The sequence below is a fragment of the Notamacropus eugenii genome, chromosome 3 (genome assembly GCF_028372415.1).
Source record: "Notamacropus eugenii isolate mMacEug1 chromosome 3, mMacEug1.pri_v2, whole genome shotgun sequence".
NCBI lineage: Eukaryota > Metazoa > Chordata > Mammalia > Diprotodontia > Macropodidae > Notamacropus > Notamacropus eugenii.
Window position 1 is genome coordinate 200,116,037 of NC_092874.1, and position 20,041 is coordinate 200,136,077.

The following is a 20,041-nucleotide window of genomic DNA, read 5'->3' on the forward strand; positions in this document are numbered from 1 at the left end:
GGGAGATCTCCTCAGCTGAGCTGAGGCAAAGGCAAGCTCAGTGATTGGTGTCTTCCCGATTGGTGTCTTCCCATTTCCCTTGGAGTGCTGAGGCATGCCTGGGCTCCTGGTGTTGGTGGTTGCAAGGCTCCAGCCCCCTGGAGCTCTGGATCTCCTCCTGCTGAGGTGAGACTGTCTGGGACAGCTCCAGTCCTCTGCCACAGTAAGAGGAATATGCCTTAGTGATTTTCCTAGCCTCACATGCTATGAGACTCTTTGCCCCTTCTGCTGATCCTACTGATCCAGGATTTTTCTGGGGAAATATTTTATGGTTCTTTCAAGGTCAGCAAGGGGAGGAAGAGAGAGTATTTACTAATCATTCTACCATTCTGGCTCCCGGAAGTTCAAGTAGGTGACTTAGAGGCATTTAATCTGTGGATTGATAGTCTCAGGAGCAGCTATTGCTGATACCTGGGGCACTGCAGCTCTCACCCACTCGACTCTTCTGGACTCCCACCCTGCACTGCTATTCCACCCTGCTGCCACTGCCTCAGGCTGCCCCAGGGCTTTCCTCCTTGGTCCTGCCTCGGTGGGGACATGCTGTGCTGTGCCCTGTGTGCTCCTCCACTCCCACAGAACAGATCCTTCCTATCGACCTCTCAGTCTGTCCTGGGCTGTGAATATGCCAAATCTGTCTCCTATTGGATTCTGCACCTCCAAAATTTGGTCAGATTCTCTGTTTAGAGGTATCTGAAGGAGTTTGTCTAAGAGCTTAGGTGAGTAGCTGCTCTCACTCCTCCATCTTGGCTCCACACCCCCCCTTTCTACTTTTTAAAGCATTTTTCCCCTCATTGGCTTTTTGGACCTCTTTTGCCATTTGAGTTAGTCTGTTTTTAAAGGTGTTATTTTCTTCAGCATTTTTTTTGGGCGGGGGGGGGGGGTCTTCTTTAGCAAGCTGTTGACTCACTTTTCATGACTTTCTTACATTGCTCTCATTTCTCTTCCCAATTTTTCCTCCACCTCTCTTACTTGATTTTCAAAATCTTTTTTGAGGTCTTCCATGACCTGAGACCATTGCAATTTTATTTTGGAGGTTTTGGATGAAGAAGCCTTGACTTTGATGTCTTCCTCTAATGGTTTGCTTTGTTCTTCCTCATCTGAAAGGATGGAGGAAAATACCTGTTTACTAAAAAAGTAACCTTCTATAGTTTTATTTTTTTCCCTTTTCTGGGCATTTTCCCAGCCAGTTACTTGACTTTTGAGTCCTTTGTCAAGAGGAGGGTATACTCTAGCGACCTGTGTGTTTTCAGTTCCTCTAAGATGGCACAATCAAGGGAGAGGAGTTTACTCCTCTCCTGGCCTGTGCTCTGGTCTGGGAGCAACCACAGACTTTTCTGCCCAGGATATTCTAGCAGATTTCTCTCTCCACAACTGCCTCCAGCTCCACCATGCCAGTGCTTCTCCTCACCCCAGGACTGCCACTCAGGGCTGAGATCCAGATCAGTGGCTCAATTCCCCCAGGATCTTTAGGCCAAGGGCTCCAAAAATGGATGCTGTGCTGCAGTGACTTCCACTGCCCTGGACCCGAGGCTAGGACTGGACCCTGCTCCCTTCTCACCCAGGTGAAAGAGCTTTCTCACTGACTTTTGAAGCTGTCTTTGGCATTTGTGAGGTGAGAAATCTCAGAACCACAACTGCTGCCCAGGATTCCACCTGCTCTAGTCCTGTCCCTGCTGTGCAGTTTGGCCAAGGCTGGGCTGTACTCAGCTCCACACTCCTGCAATAGACTTTTCCTGTCGGCCTTCCAGGCTGTCTTGGGCTGGACATTTCTTTCACTCTGTCATTTTGTGGCTTCTGCTGCTCTAGAATTTGTTTAGAGTCATTTTTCATAGGTATTTTATGGGCTTTGCAGGTAGAGCTAAGAGTAAGTCTATCCTTCTGCTCTGCCATCTTGGCTTCGCCCTCCTCTCTTTCTGCCTTTCAAAAGACCAAGCTTGCATCTCTAGTGGTTATCAAACCATCTTGAGCCTCCATTCTCCATGCATGCATTGTGGTTCACCATTTTCTCATCTTCTCATTTCCTCATCTCTCAGTCTCTCTCTAGCATGCATCAAAAATCACCTAACCTGAGTGAGTAGAGAATATGCACTCAGATGTAATCTTTACCTATTACATTTTCACCATTTTAAGCAAAGTCTTGGATTGATGTTGTACTCCTCTTTAAAGGAACCCAGAGAAGGTTATATACTGAACTGTCACATTTATATGCTTCTAGGAGATAGGAAGGTTCAATCATTCCCATTTTAGAGATGGAAAAACTGAAGTACAAAGAATTAAGTCACTGCCATAGGTCAGAACACAAAATCTTTGTCTCTTATTCACAATAGCTAATTCTGTACTATTTTACCAAGGTGTAAGGAGAGAATAAATACAATGTGGGAGAAAGTGGAGTTTCCAGACTTAGCCTTTGTGACCCCATCATAGGAGTGAGAGTGTTTGGGATAGGGACCATTTCTTTTCTATGATCTTAACTCCTTTATGGTAATGGGGAGTGATCCAAGATTAATTTTTTCCCCCTCAGGTTTGAGATTGTCATTGACTTCAGCAGCTTAAGGAGCAGGGACTGTGTGACAATTTTGAATGGAAGGGCTTTCTCAAAGAACTGTAAGGAGCTGAGGCGCTGTGCATGTCAGAGGACAGCAGCGATGGTGAAGCCAGAATGGCTGGAATAACCTTCCTAAAGAATAGAGGGAGATAAATGGACCTTCAAGCATATCCACAAACCAAAAAGGCTGCAGGCCAAGCAGGAGAAAGGACAAGAGCTTTCCGAAACACTGGGATCACTGTGAATAGAAGGAGAAGAGCGTATCTCTCTGGCCAGTAAAAAAAAAAAAAAAGAACTTTGTTCATGGAAACTACTAAGGAAGATCAGCCCCATGTACCTGGGTTTAAGCACAAACTTTTCAGCCACAGAAAAAACCAATTTTGATACTTCACCCTACCCTAGACTCCCATCCTCTATAACCTGGGCTTGTTTTTAATTCTCAAGATCCTAACTTCTCCCATTTATATTGGCTGTTAATATTCCTCTGTAGACATTGCTTCTACTTTTAGAAGGAAAATGAGAAATTCTTGGACAAAAATTATGCCACTAACAGAAAATTCTGTGCCCTGAAGAGTGACCATCATTTATCCTTTTTTGTTTATTTTTGTTTTTGTTTCATGGTACATTTCCTGCAAATTATAGCAATGAATGATTTTCCTCCTTTGAGAATTATTTGACCACTGCAATTCTCTAAACCCCTAATGGGTTCCAAAATTTTTCATTTACCCCAGAAGTCACCAGGGAGGAAAGTTTATCTGAGGCCAACAGCAGCCAAGGATATCTATTTTAGATCACTATGGGAAGGAATAAGACTCATTTCCTCCTTTCATGGATTTGGGAGTCCAGAGAAAAATAAGGCTCCAGATGTCTCTCCATACAGGGGATTGGTGACTTTTAAGGTCCTCTTGTCATGAGATAATTACCATCAGTCCTTTCAGGTACAAGAATAAATGTGTGTGTATAGACTAACTGTGAGGTGGATTTGCAGTTGTATTCAGTGCTCAATACCATGACCTTTGCTGTGAGGGGAGGGGTCCTATGATGGAGTGTCAAGGACAGGTTATAAATGAATTAACTTAGTCCCAAAGAGGGCAGATGGTTCTTTTCCAAGCTCGCAAGAAAGGTTAAAATGACCCTTGAGATGGAAGACCAAACATCTATATGAAGAGACTGCCATTCAGCACAGAAAGTGACTTGCAGAGGAAAGCCAAAAGACCCTGTGCATGGTCCAATAGGGACACTTACATCCTGGGTGTTTCAGGTCAATTTTCAGTGAAAGTGTTGGGATGGTGGTGAAACTTCCATAAGTTACTTAGAACTCAGTCAGCACCTCTTTGTGTTGAAAGGTTCCCTAAAAGTTGTCTACCAGTTCACCTGGTGATTGGTAGTTATGGAATTGCTTGGAGGAATGTCTAGAGTGGAGAATGAAAAACAATCTGTATTGTCAGTACTGTTATACTATATATTCAAGCCTATATTGAAGCAGCAGATTGAAATTCGAAGGATATATTTTAGTCCTTAGGGACATCATTAGAAGTAAGGAAGCTACAGAAATGTGGGGAAAGTTCTTCCCCAGAGATCTGTAGATAAATGAATAATTTGTGAAGTACCTAGATTTTATGGGTAAGGATCGATGAAAGTTGCTAAAACATGTGTTAGAAGGGTTGATACATACAAGTCTTAGCATCCTGCAAATGTGAATTGGATGTGATTATCCTAAGAGAAATGTAACTGTGAATTAAAATAAACTTAAACCTACCTAAAGAAAGTTTGGAGAAAGCCAGGAGAGTTTGTATAATGAGTTGCAGAACAGAGATATGAGATGTATTCCTATCTCAGTCATCAACATTTTCTGTGACCTTGAACTCGTTACTCTCCTTCATTGTAATTAACATTTTAGAAGAGGCCTCACAACATTATCCTATGTCCTGAGGAATAGGGACAGAAGAAGAGAGTAAAATAATTTTTTCAAGTAACAAATTCTGGTGAGACTTGGGAAGAGGTGGCTCCAGTTAAGGCTGAGCAAGAATAATCCTTGACAGAAATAACAGAGAAGCAGCAACTAAGTGGAATTAGTTTCAAGGATTCTGCTTCTCTGAGATCTTCCTGCCATCATTTGAGAAGGTTGCTCTGAAGGAACTGCTTATGATAGACTAAATGGCTCACAGTAAGTAATTAGCTCTTTCTTTTCCTCAGAACACAGAACCAGTAGTTAGGTTTTATCAGCAGGATACAGGAGGTAAACACTGCAATAGCAGGAAATATGCTATGGGGCTTTGACTTCAGATACAAACTGATTCAGAAAAAGTGGGTGGGCATTTAGGCAGCAGTCTAGCCAAAAGAGGCATTGACCAAGGAGATCTGAGCGTCATCTAAAGAAGTCTGGCCAAAAGCACTCTTAAGGGATTTTTGTGTTCTTAGTATTAGTGTTTAATGCTGTTGCCTGTCCTTTATTTTTCAAAGAGGATCAATGACATCACAGGGTGATATCATGACTTGTGTATGAATTGGATTTAAGTGTGGCAGAGTTGCACAAAGTTGTCAGCCTCACTCTTTCTTCCAGAGTCATCAAAGTCCAGTGTGAAAGATAAAAGTCAAGATGATTGGCAATGGCCTGGGATGAAATGGATGACCTTGGTGTCTTCAATGACTGACCAATCTCTAAATGCTTCACAGTACCTGCTTCAGATGCCCTCATAACTTTTGGAATGAATTCTTTCGTCCTCCCATTCTGGAAGGGGAAGTCTTCATATTCTTGGAGTAGACATCCCCCTAACTCACTGACAAGTTTGAGACCTATCAGTTACTCTCAACCTAGCTTAGACTGTCTGCTGAGGTTTTACCTGGGTGTGGCTGCTGTGCATGCTACAGATTTTTGGAGCCCCAAATGAGAGCTGGGGGGGCAGGTGGACCCCAAAGGTAGATGAGCAGCCCTCACACCAGAAGGGCTTGTCCTCCCTGAACACCTTGTATGCTCCAGTACTTAATGTACATAGGAACAGAACACTATTTCCAATATTCAGTACATTGTGATTCCTTAGAGAAAGGTCCATTGGCAGACGTTGCTAATATTCATTTTTTGACACATATTATAACTGCTGACAGAGGCAAGCAACATATATGTGTGTACACATATATATCCATATATGTACATGCATGTTTATAAATTTAAAACTTCACACAGTTATGTTGATTACATTAATTGGAGTTCCACATCCCCTACTTCAATGTAATAAGCACAACTGGATGAAGTTTTAAATGTTTAAATGCAAGATCTGTAGCTTGTGGTCTCTTTAAGCTGTAAACCTCTTTGATTAGATCAAGAAGGGAGTAGGTCTTTGGCTCAGCAAAAAGGGCCACCAGGGTCTGAGGGAATTTAAGCAGCTGGAGGAATTACAGCAGTGAGTCAGTCAGGTGGTGACCCAATCAAACGGTAGAGGATTCCAAGTTCAGGAGATGAGAATCCCTGGGAAGGAATTAATCTAGGAGGGAGGAGAGTGTTTTTCTTTCTCTCCCCTCCTCTCTCCTTTCTCTTTTCTCCCTCCTCTCTTTACCTTACCCATAACATAAACCATTGCTAGGTGACACATTGGATAGAATGCCTGGCCTGGAGTTAGAAAGATTTGAGTTCACAATTGCCTTCAGACACTTACTACCTGTATGACCCTGTTTGCCTCAGTTTCCTCATCTGTAAAATGAGCTGGAGAAGGAAATGGTAAACCACTTCAGTATCTTTGCCAAGAAAACCCCAAATGGGGTCATGAAGAGTCTGACATGGTTGGAATGACGGAACAAATCCAACAACATTAACCATGGCATCAGAGAACCAGTAACAGACAATGGAAGAAGGGAAACCAGTAAGAGTCAGAACATCTAGCCAGGGAAAGATAGTCATGAAAGGAGGAAGGCCACTTTCAGGAGTGTAACCCCTAATATCAGAGAAGAATGCTGGCTATGAAATCCAGGGAGGACTTCCAGTGTATAAAAAGCCAGTCGTTGTGAGTTGCTTTTTTGCCATAAGAGTAAGTGAATCATCTAAGTGTGTTTCATGCTGCTGTACTCTATGAGCTGACTCTTCCCATGGACCTATATGTATTTGTGGGATAATGTAAACTAGGATTATGGAAAGAATTTTTTTTTACCAGCTTTTATCATCTTTGTAAATCTATTTTCTAAAAGTTAATTGAGTCAGTTGGCTGTTCATAAGAATGTAGATGTAGGATTGGAAGGGACCTTAGATGCCATCAAGTTCAGCTCCCTAATTTTAGGAGATGAGGAAATTGGGACTGAAATTAAGTGACCTGGCCAAGGTCGCATAGCTAGTAAGTATCTGAAATTCCAAGCCTAGCCCAGCACTCTATCTATGCCACATGTTTAATAGGCATCTGCATATATATACGAAGTAGGATCACAGATTTAAAGCTGGAAAAACCTCTAAGGCCATCTCTGACTTAGCTGTCTCATTTTACAGATAGAGAAACTGAGACAGGAAGTTTAAGTGCTTTGTCCAAGTCAGTAAGTGTCAGAGGCAGGATTTGAACTCAGGTCCTCTAACTCTGGAACTCATGCTATTTCTGCAGTCCTATACTTCCCTAAGACAAGGGATTGGGGGTTCGTGAATAAAGGTACTAGAAACCCAGGCCTACCCCTAGAACCTTGGGAATAAATAGCCAGCCACTCTTTCATGACCTCAAACTTCAAATGTGAGTACCCAATTAAGAGAGAGGGCCTAGGATGAGCACTACACATGTATCTTAATGAGCTCAAAGTACTTTAATCATGTCAGCAAATAAGCTCTTCCTATAATCTTAGGAAGAAGGTAGGGTATATATTCTTCATACATCATAGATATCAACCTAGTAAAGAAGTGAAAAAACAAAGAAAAAAGACAAAACAAAAACTCAAAACTCAAAACAAGCAAAAACCAAATCACTTAAGATTTTTGTACATCAGTGATGGAAGTTATAAACACTGTTTTCTGAACAGAAATAACAAAGTTTGACATCTAACAGCTGGTAAAGGAGACTGCATGTTTCAGTGGAAAGGACCCTGAATCTGGAGTAAGAGTAACTAGCTTTGAACTTCGGCTCTGCCATTGGCACCTATGGGACGATGAGTAAATCACCTTTCCTTTCTGGGAATTAGTTTTTTCATCTATAAAGTGGGGAGAAAGGCGAGGAGGGGATAGAGAAGAGGGCTGGATGACAAGGCATCCAAAGGCCCTTCTCATTTCTGAATCACTTATCATAAGACCAGGAATTTTGACCCAGATGTGAGTTGCAAGAAAGAGTCTCCTCCCCAATGCACCTGCGTGCTAAACAGTTGACAATAATGAAACTCCCAGGAGATAAGGTCATCTGGACCAGAAAACAAACCTCTCATTCTTCTAGCACTGTATCAACTGGTTGGGAGGAAGACATTTGCAAGCGGATGTTATTATCCCTTGCCTCATTGTACTGTGGCTAAGAAGAGTTATGAGAGTTTCCTGTTTTGGAACTATACTTAGCCCCAGTTTGTGAAAGCCTTTGAAGACTTCTAGACACTTCTGTCTATCACTACCTGCCAACAGTGACTATTATCCCTACTTTATCCAAACACCAGCAGGACAACGGAGTTCAGAGGAACCCTCAAATAAAGCCCCTTCTTTATAACATTCTGTATTATCCCTTCCCAGGGCCAAGCATGAAGAAGAGAGGTAATTTGAAAATAGCTCCTCTCCATCTCAACTCAAGATCAAAGATATATATTTTTTTAATTAAAAAGAAAACCCACAGCTTGTTCTGGGACTATGAGTTCTTTAGCAATAGTCTTGTAGATTCACTTTACACTTTATGCTATCAACTACAAATTCAATGTTATTATTTATATACCAGGCACTGTTCTAGGTGCTGAGGATACAAGGACAGACCCTGTCTTCAAGGAACTTATTTTCTAATGGGGGAATGCAACATTTCCATGGTTGAGTAAATACAAGGTAATTAGGAAAAGAGAGAATTAAGAAAAAGGTATCAGAGAAGGCTCCACAGAGGCAGAAACTGAAATAATGTCAAAGGAGTACACTATAGATCATATAGACAAAAAGAGGAACTAGATGAAGAGTTCAAAAGCAGATTTCAAGTGAAGGAAAGAGGCCTGATATTTTATTGATAGGGGACTTTCAAGGATCCTCTGAATTACTGGAGCTCTTTCTTTGCCAGTCAGTGAATAACCATGCATCAAGTGCCTCCAGGCACTTGTGGATACAACGAAAAGCAAAAAGATATTCCCTGCCCTCAAGGTATTCACATTCTAAAGGGAAACATAACCTGTAAATAACTGTGTACATGCGAGACCTATATAGGGTAAGTTGGAGGTAAATTCTGAGGGAAGGCACTAGCAGTAGGGGAAAATGGGACAAATATCTCTCAGGAGGTTGAGATTGAGATGAATCTAGAAGGAAATCACCAAAGCCAGGAAGTGGAGATGAGAAGGGAGAGCAGTGCAGTCATGGGGAACAGCTAGAGAAAAAGTGGAAAGTTGGGATATGGGGTGTCATATGTGAAGAACAGTAAGAAGGTCAAGTGTTGCTGGATTGTAGAGTACTTGGAGCATACTTAACTCTAATGTATAAGAAGATTGGAAAGGTAGAAGGGGGCTGGGTTATGAGGGACACTGAAAGCCAGGCAGATCATTTTGTATTTGAACCTAGAGATAATAAGGAACCACTGGAGTTTATTGAGAAGGGGAGTAACAGGGTCAGACCTGAACTTTAGGATGATCACTTTGGTATTAGAACAGAAGATGGACTGAAGTAGGTAGAGTTTAAAGGCAGGTTGACCAGACAAGGAGATTACAATAGGCTTGAGGTGATGAGGGACTGAACCAGGATGGTCAAAGCAGAGCAGTGAATAATTTTTTGACTTGATTTAATGGTAATTTCATCTTTGAGATGGTGACTGAACTAACAAGTTCAAAATTCCAGTGAACATTTATTAAGTCCTTTTATGTGACAGATACTGTGGGATGTAATTAATAAAAAGGACAATTTCTCCCCTCAAGGAGTTTTAATCTAAAGGGGGAGACAACAGACAAAAGGAGGCGGGGGGGGGGGGTAACCTACACAGGAAAACCAGATGTAGATGAGGTGGGGGAGGAGGGGAGAGAGATGGGACACCAAGGGACACCCAGCACAATGGTGACTTATTCCATGGAGCTGAAACCAGGTAGGGCAGCAGATACAAAGCAGAATGAACTGAGTCCAACTTCTGCCCTCTGTAAAAGAAAGCATTGGGAGGAGTCTGGTACTCTGTTCTCCAGTCCTCTAATCAGAGGTGAGAGGAGGTTGAGGGAGGTAGTGTCAAGCAAGACTTGAGTTAGTTACATAATGTTGAGTTTAGACCTGATGAGCTTATCATGGGAGGAACATCTTGTTCCCTGGAGTTGAAAGCAGTCAGGAGAGCATACGCAAAGTGAACTGAACAAGTGGGACTTTTATTCTACATCTTGTTCATATCAGCATGGTGGAATTGCTATCTGGGACAGCAATGATAGGAACCTTGGTGAGGAGGGACCAATTCAACTTAGAATTTGATATGGAGAAGAGAAAAAACTCAAGTATGGTCAGACATGTGCCCCAGAATTGAGTAGAACATATTTCAAAGGTTTGGAAAAATCTCCTTTTCACTTCTTTATGCTTTGCAATCTGACTTCAGACCTCACCATGTGACTGAAATTCCACTCTTCAAAGTCACCAAAGATCTTGATTATTGATTTTAGTGACCTTATCTCAGTCCTCATCATTTTTTTACTTCTCTATAGCATTGGCTGCTGTTGACAACCCTCTTCTTTGGAATATCTTCTCCTTTCTGCATTTTCATGACACCACTGTTTCTCATGATTCTTTTCCCACATGTTGAATTAATTGTTCTTAGATTAGTTGCAGATTCATCATCTGTGCGTAGCCCATGGTCTATGTATGGGTGTACCCCAGGCCAGTCAGTTTAGGAAGGAGAAGGAGGTCTCAGAAGACTCAGGGTGAAACAGTTCTAAGGAGAAGAGAAGGGGCTAATTTTCTAAAGAGAACATGGGGTATGGTAGCTGTTTTCAGGTTTTCATTACATGAAAGAGGGATTATATTGTTCTGCTTGACCTCATAGGGCAGAACTAGGAAAAATAAGTGAGAGTTTCAGAGAATCAAATTTAGGCTTACATAAAATGAAAATTTCCTAACAATATCTGAAAATAAAACGTCCAGCATGCCATGACTTCATGAGCACTTGTCTAAAGTGTTGTAAATTCTTATTCAGATAACGATTGAACTAAGGGGACTCAAGTCCTTTTAATTCTGAGATTCTTTAATTCTATAACTTTGTGGTTCTATGAGCTGACAAATGCCTCCTCACGATCTTGTGTCATGTAATACGAGAAAAAGAGCAGAGAGCTTTGGGGTGGGCATTTATAGGCAACACAGAGATTTAAATGAGTGCCATAGAATAATAATGATAATAACAACTAACATTTATGTAGCAGTTACTGTATACCTGGCATTGTGCTAAAGGCTTTACAATTATCTCATTTGATTCTCATAACAACCTTCGGGAGTGGGGCAGATGCTATTATTATCCCCATTTTACAGATGAGAAAACTGAGGCAAAAAGAGATTGAGTAGTAAGTATCTGAGAGTGAATTTGAACTCAGGTCTTCCTGATTCCTGTTCAATGTTTTATCCACTGTGCCACCCACCTATTTTGAGAGTGTTAGCTGAAGAAATTGTAAATAAGGAGATAGAATACTTGAAAAAGAGAAGAATTTCACATTAGAATAGAAGGTCAAAGAAGAATAGAGATTTTGGTAGGGAGTGGAAAGGTAAGGTAGGGCTGAGCTGAGGAGGAATGAAAGTGGGAGAAAAGTTTGGGGTGGAGAATGATTAATGCCTCATTGGACAGAAACTTTAAATCATAGGATTGGAGGGAATGACAGTTGGGAATTAGATGGGGAAAGAGACAGCTGTTGGAACCCTGACCTTCCAAAGTCCTGTAATGATGATTATAGAGCAGGGTGGGGATATGGAAGAGGGAGATAATTTTTCCTTCCATTTTTGCTTTTGTATTTCCAGCAACTTAGTAGATTACATGAAAAAAATGCAATAAATTTCCAAAGAGGGAAATACTATTTCCAGCTAAAAGTGATTCCCAAACTGAGATTCATGAACTTCAAAAATAATTTTGTAACTCTATTTCAATATAACTGATTTCCTTTGTAATCCCATGTATTTTCTTATGCATTTGAAAAACATTATTCTGAGGAGTCCATAGTCTTCCCCACACTGCCAGTGTGTGCATAACACACACAGAATTTCTATTCTAAACCAAGTCAACATATACTTTGCTTCTTAATAACTTTAATGCAAAAATAGATGTAAGGTATGTTTTCCTTCTAAGATTAAACAGAGCAGATGAAACAGATAAAAAAAGATTTTTGTGCAAAGAAAGAGATCTTTATTAATTTAGGGCAGAGATCATGTGAATCCCCCATTCTAAAGCTGACCAATCATGGAATTGTACCATTTCATTCTATTTTTGGTGACTTTCCTCTCTTCCTCCTTCCCTCCCTCTGTTGATTTTTTCCTTCCTTTCCTTCCTTCCTTCCTTCTATACTCTGATATATTCACAGGGCAGGTTTGGTTTGGTTACCAGGTGGTAGAAGGGAAGTCAGAGCTGAAATCCCTTGTAGGTGTATATGAAAGGTATATATAGGAGGGGAGCAGAGTGATGATAGTCTGCTATTAAGCCCATAAGGTCATACGTTTAGAGTTGGAAGGGTCCTCAAAGACCATTACATCAATCTCCCTATTTTTTTTACAGATGAGGAAACTGAGGCTCAAACAGGTTAAGATCACACAACATAGTAATTATCAGGAGTTAGGATTTGAATCTTGGTTTTCTGAGTCTTTATCTTCCATTCCTCCTTGTACTGTAATAATGGTTTCATTTCCTTTTTTTTTTTTTTTTGGTCGCTTTATACTGCTTTTGCTTATGACCACCAAGATTTTTCCAGATAAAATATTTGCATTGTAAGGATCTATGTACCTCATTAAGCCCATTTAATTGTCCATGAGGATTTCATCCCACCCACCCTTACACCCCTTTGTTGTGCAAACCTAGAATTTTCTCTGCGTTGGAAAACTCTACTGCAGAAATCTCTGGTCCCCAATGTCCCCTCAATGATACAGATTAGCCACTAGGTTGCAATCTGTCATATTAAAACATTTCATAGTATACTGACAGATTAAGCAAATTCTCAGTCATACACCTAATATGTTTCAGAGACTGGACTTTAATTCAGGTCTTCTTCACTCTAAGGTCATGACTGTATTTACTATGCACATTATCCCTTAGACAGACAATTTTCTCATTAAGAGATGAGAGGGAGGTGGTATGGTTCTGTATGAAGAAGAATTGGCACTGGGGTAAGAGGAAGCAATACTGGCTTAGAATCTTACTACCTGTGTGACATTGGGCAAGTCACTAACCTTTCTGGATCTCAGTTTCCACATCTGTAAAATGAGGGTATTGGACAAGATGAGCTCTACAAAAGTCTCCTCAAGTTCCAGGACTGTGGTCTATAATCTGTGGTTAGAACATCAATCAATCAACAAGAATTTGTGAAGCACCTACTATGTGCCTGGCACTATACTAAGTACTGGTAATACAAAGACAAAAGCAAAATATTATCTAGCTTAAAAGACCCTTCATTCTAGGAGTGTGTATGTATGTGTGTATGTGGGTGTATATGTTTGTATATAGACAATATTATACAAAATGAATCAAAGGTAGTTTGAGGAGGGAAGGCACCAGAAGCAGGGATCAAGGAAGAATGTATAAAGTGGTAATCATCAAAATAATCTGGTACTGGTTAAGAAACAGAATGGTAGATCAATGGAATAGATCAGGTACACATTACACAGTAGTAAGTGACCATAGTAATCTAGCATTTGATCAATCCAAAGATCCAAGTGTTGGGAACAACAACTCACTATTTGACAAAAAACTGCTGGAAAAGCTGGAAAAGTTTTGCAGAAACTAGATATAGACCAATATCTCACATGATATGCCAAGATAAGGTTAAAATGGGCACATGATTTAAACTTAAAGGGTGATACTCTGGGTAAACTAGGGAAACATGCAGTAGTTTACCTGCCAGATCTATAGATAAGGGAAGAATTTGTGACCAAACAAGAAATATGGAACATTACAAGATGTAAAGTGGAAATTTTTGATTTTATTAAATTAAAAAGGCTTTTCACACACAAAACCAATGCAACCAATATTAGAAAGAAAACAGAAGCTGGGGGGGGGGGAATATTTTACAATGTGTCATTGATAAAAGTCTCATTTCTCAAATACCTAGAGAATTGAGTCAAATTTATAGGAATACAATTCATTCCTTAGTTGACAATATCAAAGGATCTCAGCCGGCAGTTTTCAGATAAAGAAATCAAAACTTACCCATATGAAAAAATGCTCTAAATCACTATTGATTGGAAAAATGAAAATTAGAAGAGCTATGAGGTACCCCTTCACACCTATCAGATAAGCTAATATGACAGAAAAGGAAAATAATATATTTTGAAAGGGATATGGGAAAATTGGGGCAGATAATGCATATGAAATTGTGAAGTGATCCAACCATTCTGAAGAGCAATTTGAAACTATGTCCAAAGGGCTATCAAAATGTACATACTCTTTGATCCAGCAATACAGGTACTAGTTCTGTGTCCCAAAGAGATTAAAAAAGGTTGGGGGAAGGGTTGAGATAAGAACCTATTTGTACAAAAATATTTATTGCAGATCTTTTTGTGAGGACAGAGAATTGCAAATTGAGGGGATGTCCATCTATTGGGGAATGGCTGAACAATATGTGGTATATGAATATAATGGAATACTATTGTGCTATAAGAAATGACAAGCAGGATGATTTCAGAAAAACCTGGAAAGATTCACATGAACTGATGCAAAATGAAGTGAACAGAATCAGAAGAATATTGTACATAGTAATAGCAATACTGTATAATGATCAACAGTGAATGACTTAGCTATCCTCAGCAAAATAATGACCCAAGACAATTTCGAAGGATGCATGAAGGAAAAATTGTGTCCACCCTCAGAGGAAGAACTGATGAAGTCTGAACGAAGATTGAAGCATACTATTTTTCACTTCACTTTTTTGTGGGTTTTTTTATTTTGGTCTGTGTTTTCTTTCACAACATCACTAATATGGAAATATGTTTTGCATGACTGCACATGTATAACCTATATCAAATTGCTGACTCTTTCAGGGAGAGACGAGGAGAAAGAAGAAAGGAGAGAACTTGGAACTCAAAATTAAAAAAAAAAACATTCAGAACTGTTTTTGCAGGAAAGACTTTATGTAAAAGGTAGTAGGAGTTGAATTTTGAAGAACAAGGAAGATGGAAGGAGGGAGGATTAGGGTAAAGGCTTGAAGATAGGAGATGGAGCATTGCACACAAGGAAAGGTAAGGACTCCAGCATGGTTGGACCATATGGTGTGTGGAAGGGGGTAATGTGTAAGAGACTGAAGAAGCTGGAAGGAAGCTAGTTTTTAAGAGCTTTAAAGGTAGGGCAGGGGAGTCTGTAGTTGTTCCTAGAACAAACAGAGAGCCACTGGAATTTATTGAGCAAGAGAATGGCATGGTCAGACCTGAGCTGCAAGAAAACTACTTTGTCAGTTACATAGAAAATGGATGAAGGGAGGAGAGACTGGGAGGAAGGAGAGCCAATGGGAGGCTCTTTACTATAACCTTCAAGAAAGGCAATCAGAGCCTGAACTAGAGTGGTGCTGTGTGGAATATAATTGCTACGTATTTAGCAGCCATAAAGACTGGACTTCTCTCTCATAAAACTCAGCATATTAGATGTCTAGGGGAAATATCCTAGTTTATGAAATATACTTATTTCTGAGATAACTATTCAAACTCCAATGTAAAAGTAGGGGAAAATAAAGGACTTGAAGAAGCTCATACTTAATGCTGTGCTTTAAAGTTTAGTGTTGAGAGCACTGGATTTTGAATCGAGAGACCTGGGTCCAGCTGTGAGACCAGCTGTGTGATCCTGGACAAATCACCTTATCTTTTTTAGATCTTAGCTTTTTCATTTGCAAAAAGGGAAATAATAATAGTTGGATTATTGACCTCCCAGTAGTGTTTGAAGAAAGCACTTTCCAAATTTTGCAATGCTGTTATTATGTGCACTCACTAACTTAAATGCTTTATTTAGAAAAACCCTGCGTGAACAAGTTGTGGTATATGATTGTGATGGAATATAACGTACTGTAAGAAATGATGAGCTTGATGATCTTAGAAAAACATGGATAGACTTGGATGAAATGATAAAGAGGGAAATGAGCCGAACCAAGAGAACATTACGTACAGTAAAAGCAATATTGTTTTAAGAATAGCTTTGAGCAAATAAGTCATTTTGACTATTATAAACACCCAAATTAACTACAAAGGATATGTTATGCTATCTGCATCCAGAGAAAGAACTGATGTATAGACTGATTATTTATATATATATATATATATGTATATGTATATATATATGTATATATATATACATATACATATATATATATATACAGACTTGTGTCTAATCATCTCTGGAGCATGAGAGAAGAAAAAAATTTACATGATATCTTTATTGTGTATTTAAAAGGGATAGTAAGTTGTGCATAACAGATTTGCAGTTTCATGTGCAATGATCTTTTTTTAAAATTCTACTGTCATGGAAATTCTTGTTTTATTCCATAAGTTAAAAATAAAATATATTTTAAAAATAAAAAAAACAAACACTGAGAGGATTGTGGGTATTATGCAACCTGATAAAGGCTTTGGACCTCCATTCACACTGGACCAGGCAGATTACCGGAAGGATAGCGGAGATATCTCTAAGAGGTTGGAGGCATTTTTCTAATGCTATAAGTTCAAGTCCCCATTCTGGTGTGCTCTCCCCAATATCAATCATCTGTTAATTAGTATCTGCTTTATATCATCTGTATTCTCTAATGACTATTTACTCAATATGGTTTAATCAATTAACTTTCACAAAGGGATATTTGCTGAGAAGCTAAAGTAAAAGAAATGCAAAAAAAAAAAAAAACCAACAACCCACTTCTCCACTAAAGCAACTTGATCACTGGGGAGGGTGGATTCAAAGTTAAAATATCTTCTATAAAGCATTCATCCCATCAAGTTCACTTCCACAGAAGAAACTGCTGATCAATGGAATTTATTCCAGATAGCATATCAGATGCTGGCTCCAGTTCACTGCTGGATACCATTGGGATTGCAATGACAACAAAATCTAACATAGATTCTCATCCCTGGATAAATCTAGTAGTTCTACAAAATTTTTCAAATCCATATTCCTGAGAGTGCTTCTCTCAATTCTCAATTGCACTGACAAATCAGGTCCCCCAAAGAGCGAACAACAAACAATTTATGCCCATTTTACTGTAGAAAAGATTAAATTCTAGAACTCTGAGTTTACATAAATTGGGTCTGATCTTCCCATAAACCACTCTCCTTGATTTGTTTCCCACCCAAGGGTTTCTCTGGGAATCTCAGAATAAAAGAATTTTCAGTTCCAATGAAAGCCCTTAAGCTAATATCAAACACAAACGAGGATTTATTTTATCCACCAAAAAAAGAGCAGACTCATATCTATGCCCATAAATAATCAGAACAACTTTCATTCCCTTTCTAGTGGGCCTCTATTTTTCTCAGTGATCTGTAAAAACTCCTTCAGACATTCCTATGCGATGGGGCTTTGAGATTACGCAAAATGGAAACACCAACATGGGAGATCCTTGGAACCTGTTTCTAGGGGAAGATATTCTGAGTTCCCCTACCACATGGGTAGAAGCACCTCTTTCTACTGACTACATAGTTGTATCAGACTGAGACAGTGTTATTCTCTTTCTGGTGATGTCCAGAGGGATGTGAAGGAAGAGGATATGAGAACCATGCACTGAGCTGGGTGTGAGGGTAGGGCTATCATCCCCCTGGATGGCTTTTAGCCCTGGGCTTGAGGTTTTGTTGTTTCATTTGAGCTTTTCAGTTCTAGGTGCCTGCAATAGAATCCCTAGACCCAGATGCTCGAGTCATGGTGGCCTTGGAGGCAGGATTCCAAGCTGAATGTTGCTGCCAGCCCTATGAGCAATCTCTTAGAAGCCATAGGGCCAGAACAAAAGTTCAAGGCAAGGGGAACTTTGGACTTGGGACTTGGTGGGACCATGCTATATAGCAACTGAATTAGGCTGTGAACCTAATCCTTCTCCCTTCCTTGGAGACTGAGATAGTGTTGACGGGCTGGTGGTGGCATGGATTATGTTCCCTTGTGTTGGGGAAGATGTTTATATAGTTGTTCTAGCTATATCTTTGAGGTAGATCATCCTTTGTAAAAGCCAATCCCACTGTTTAGTGGTTAAATGGAACTAGGGTATGGGGAACTGCTAAAATTGGAGGAACATAATTGGTGGTGACTTGAGCTAATGGTAGAGACTAGAAACCTCCAACTTCAAGTAGTAGGGAACCCTGGGAGTAAAGTGAAATGTAACATAGCTGGCCTTTAGGCAGCAGAGGCCAGCGTAGTCACTTTACACTTAGCTGAGGTTTACCTCATGGAAAATAGTCAGAGACATGAGAACATCCTTTCCAGTGATCTATGCAATTTTCTTTACTTACAGAAATACCCTGATTTCCCCCCTACTCTACCAAAGGGAAAGAACTTGGTGTTAAGCCAAGTCAAGTCAACAAGCATTTATGAGGGTACCTACTTCATTCCTGCTTTGTGCTAAAACACAAGAGATACATAGAAAGGAAAACAAATTCTGCCCTCAAGGATATGACAATCTAATAGGAGAGGTAGCAGGCAAACAACTGTATAAAGCAAGCTGTACAGGATAAAATGGAGATAATTTAGGGGCAAAACACTAGCATTAAGAAGATTGAGAAAGGTTTTTTGGGGAAGACAGTTCCATGAGGTCATAGATGCATTTCAGTATCGTATATTTTGAATCATAAGCACCTGGAGAATAAAAATTTTTATCCCCTCAACAGATTTCATAAAGTAGTTGGAACAGTACCAAGTACATTAAGTGCCTCACCTTTGTTGTTCAGTTGTTTCAGTCATGTACAACTCTTCCTGACCCCATTTGGGGTTTTCTTGGCAAAGGTACTGAAGCACCAGCTCAGTTTACAGATGAGCAACTGAGACAAACGAGGTTAAATGACTTGGGCTAATAAGGTCTGAGGCTAGATTTGAACTTAGGAAGACTAGTCTTCCTGAGTCCAGGTTACTTTTGATACTGATAACACACAAAATAGATAATTGCTAAGATAATGACTACAGGATGAAAATGACTGTATTCAAGAGAACCAGGAAACTACTTTTTCTTTTTTTTCCTGTTCTAAGTTAAATTTTATTTTCATTTCCAAATTCTCTCCCTCCTTTCTTCTTCTCCACCATTGAAAAGGCAAGATAAACAAAACCCATTACAAACATGTATAGTCATGCAAAACAAACTGAACCTTTTTCCTTTTTACCTTTGACACCTTTGACCATCTCTTCTTTCTGTGTAAAGAAACACAAACAGAAAGTTCAGTCCTGTCCTGAATCCAACTACATATCCCCACATGACATTCAAGAAGATACATTACCAGCTTCTTTGCTGAGTCACCCTAAATATCATGGAACCTTTCCATCTGGATCATAGCTAAAATTGCTTGTATGCATTGCCCATTAGAACGTGAGTTCTTTGTGTTCAGAGACTATCTCCAGTTTTCTATTTGTATACCCACTCAGCTGTCAATTTTCCCAAAGCACACATTTGATCATATTGTTTCCCCTCCTCAAAAGTGGATTGCCCTTAAGATTAAATCTAGATTTTTCTACTTGTCATTTACAGTCTTTCACAATCTGGCTTTTGCTTCTTTTTCCCTTTTTAAAAAACATTTTTTCTTTATAAAATTATAAATTTCATTCATCACCACAAATGAATATTACAGTAAAAATCAATCTCATAATATTTATTAAGCACTTACTATGTGCCAATCACTGTGCTATGCAGTAGTGTTTTGTAAGCACCATCTACCCCAAGAAGGCTAATGTAGTTTCCTGTTACCTCAAGTAGCCAGATTATGAGGAGGTAGCTGGACTCTTCAGGTTTAACAAAAACTTCTTAACCAGTGTTAGAGACATGCTTGACACTAATAAGGTATCAAGGAAAATTTATTACAGCTGAGTTCAGAGGAATTGAACACTGGCCAAAGTGGACCCTCACCCTCTTTTCAGGAGGAGGGATTACTGAATACAGAAATGAGATGAGCTATATACTGTTAGTTCAAGACAGATCCATGCTTTAACATAGGACCCATGATCAGAAAATGAAGGGATAATT

The 20,041-nt window shown here is 39.7% G+C and overlaps 1 protein-coding gene across 3 annotated transcripts in view; it reads left to right on the forward strand.

Annotated features, from left to right (window-relative positions):
- Positions 1-4,352, forward strand: part of LOC140533775 (C-type lectin domain family 1 member A-like) — a 32,584-nt gene extending 28,232 nt beyond the window's left edge. For all 3 annotated transcript variants that reach the window (XR_011977051.1, XM_072653956.1, XM_072653957.1), the window contains one exon: positions 2,561-4,352. Coding sequence is in view for 2 of the 3 variants with exons in the window: in XM_072653956.1 (XP_072510057.1) it covers positions 2,561-2,711 (151 nt within the window). In the remaining variant the exon portion in view is untranslated. The remainder of the gene's footprint in view (positions 1-2,560) is intronic.
- The last annotated feature ends 15,689 nt before the right edge of the window (positions 4,353-20,041 follow it).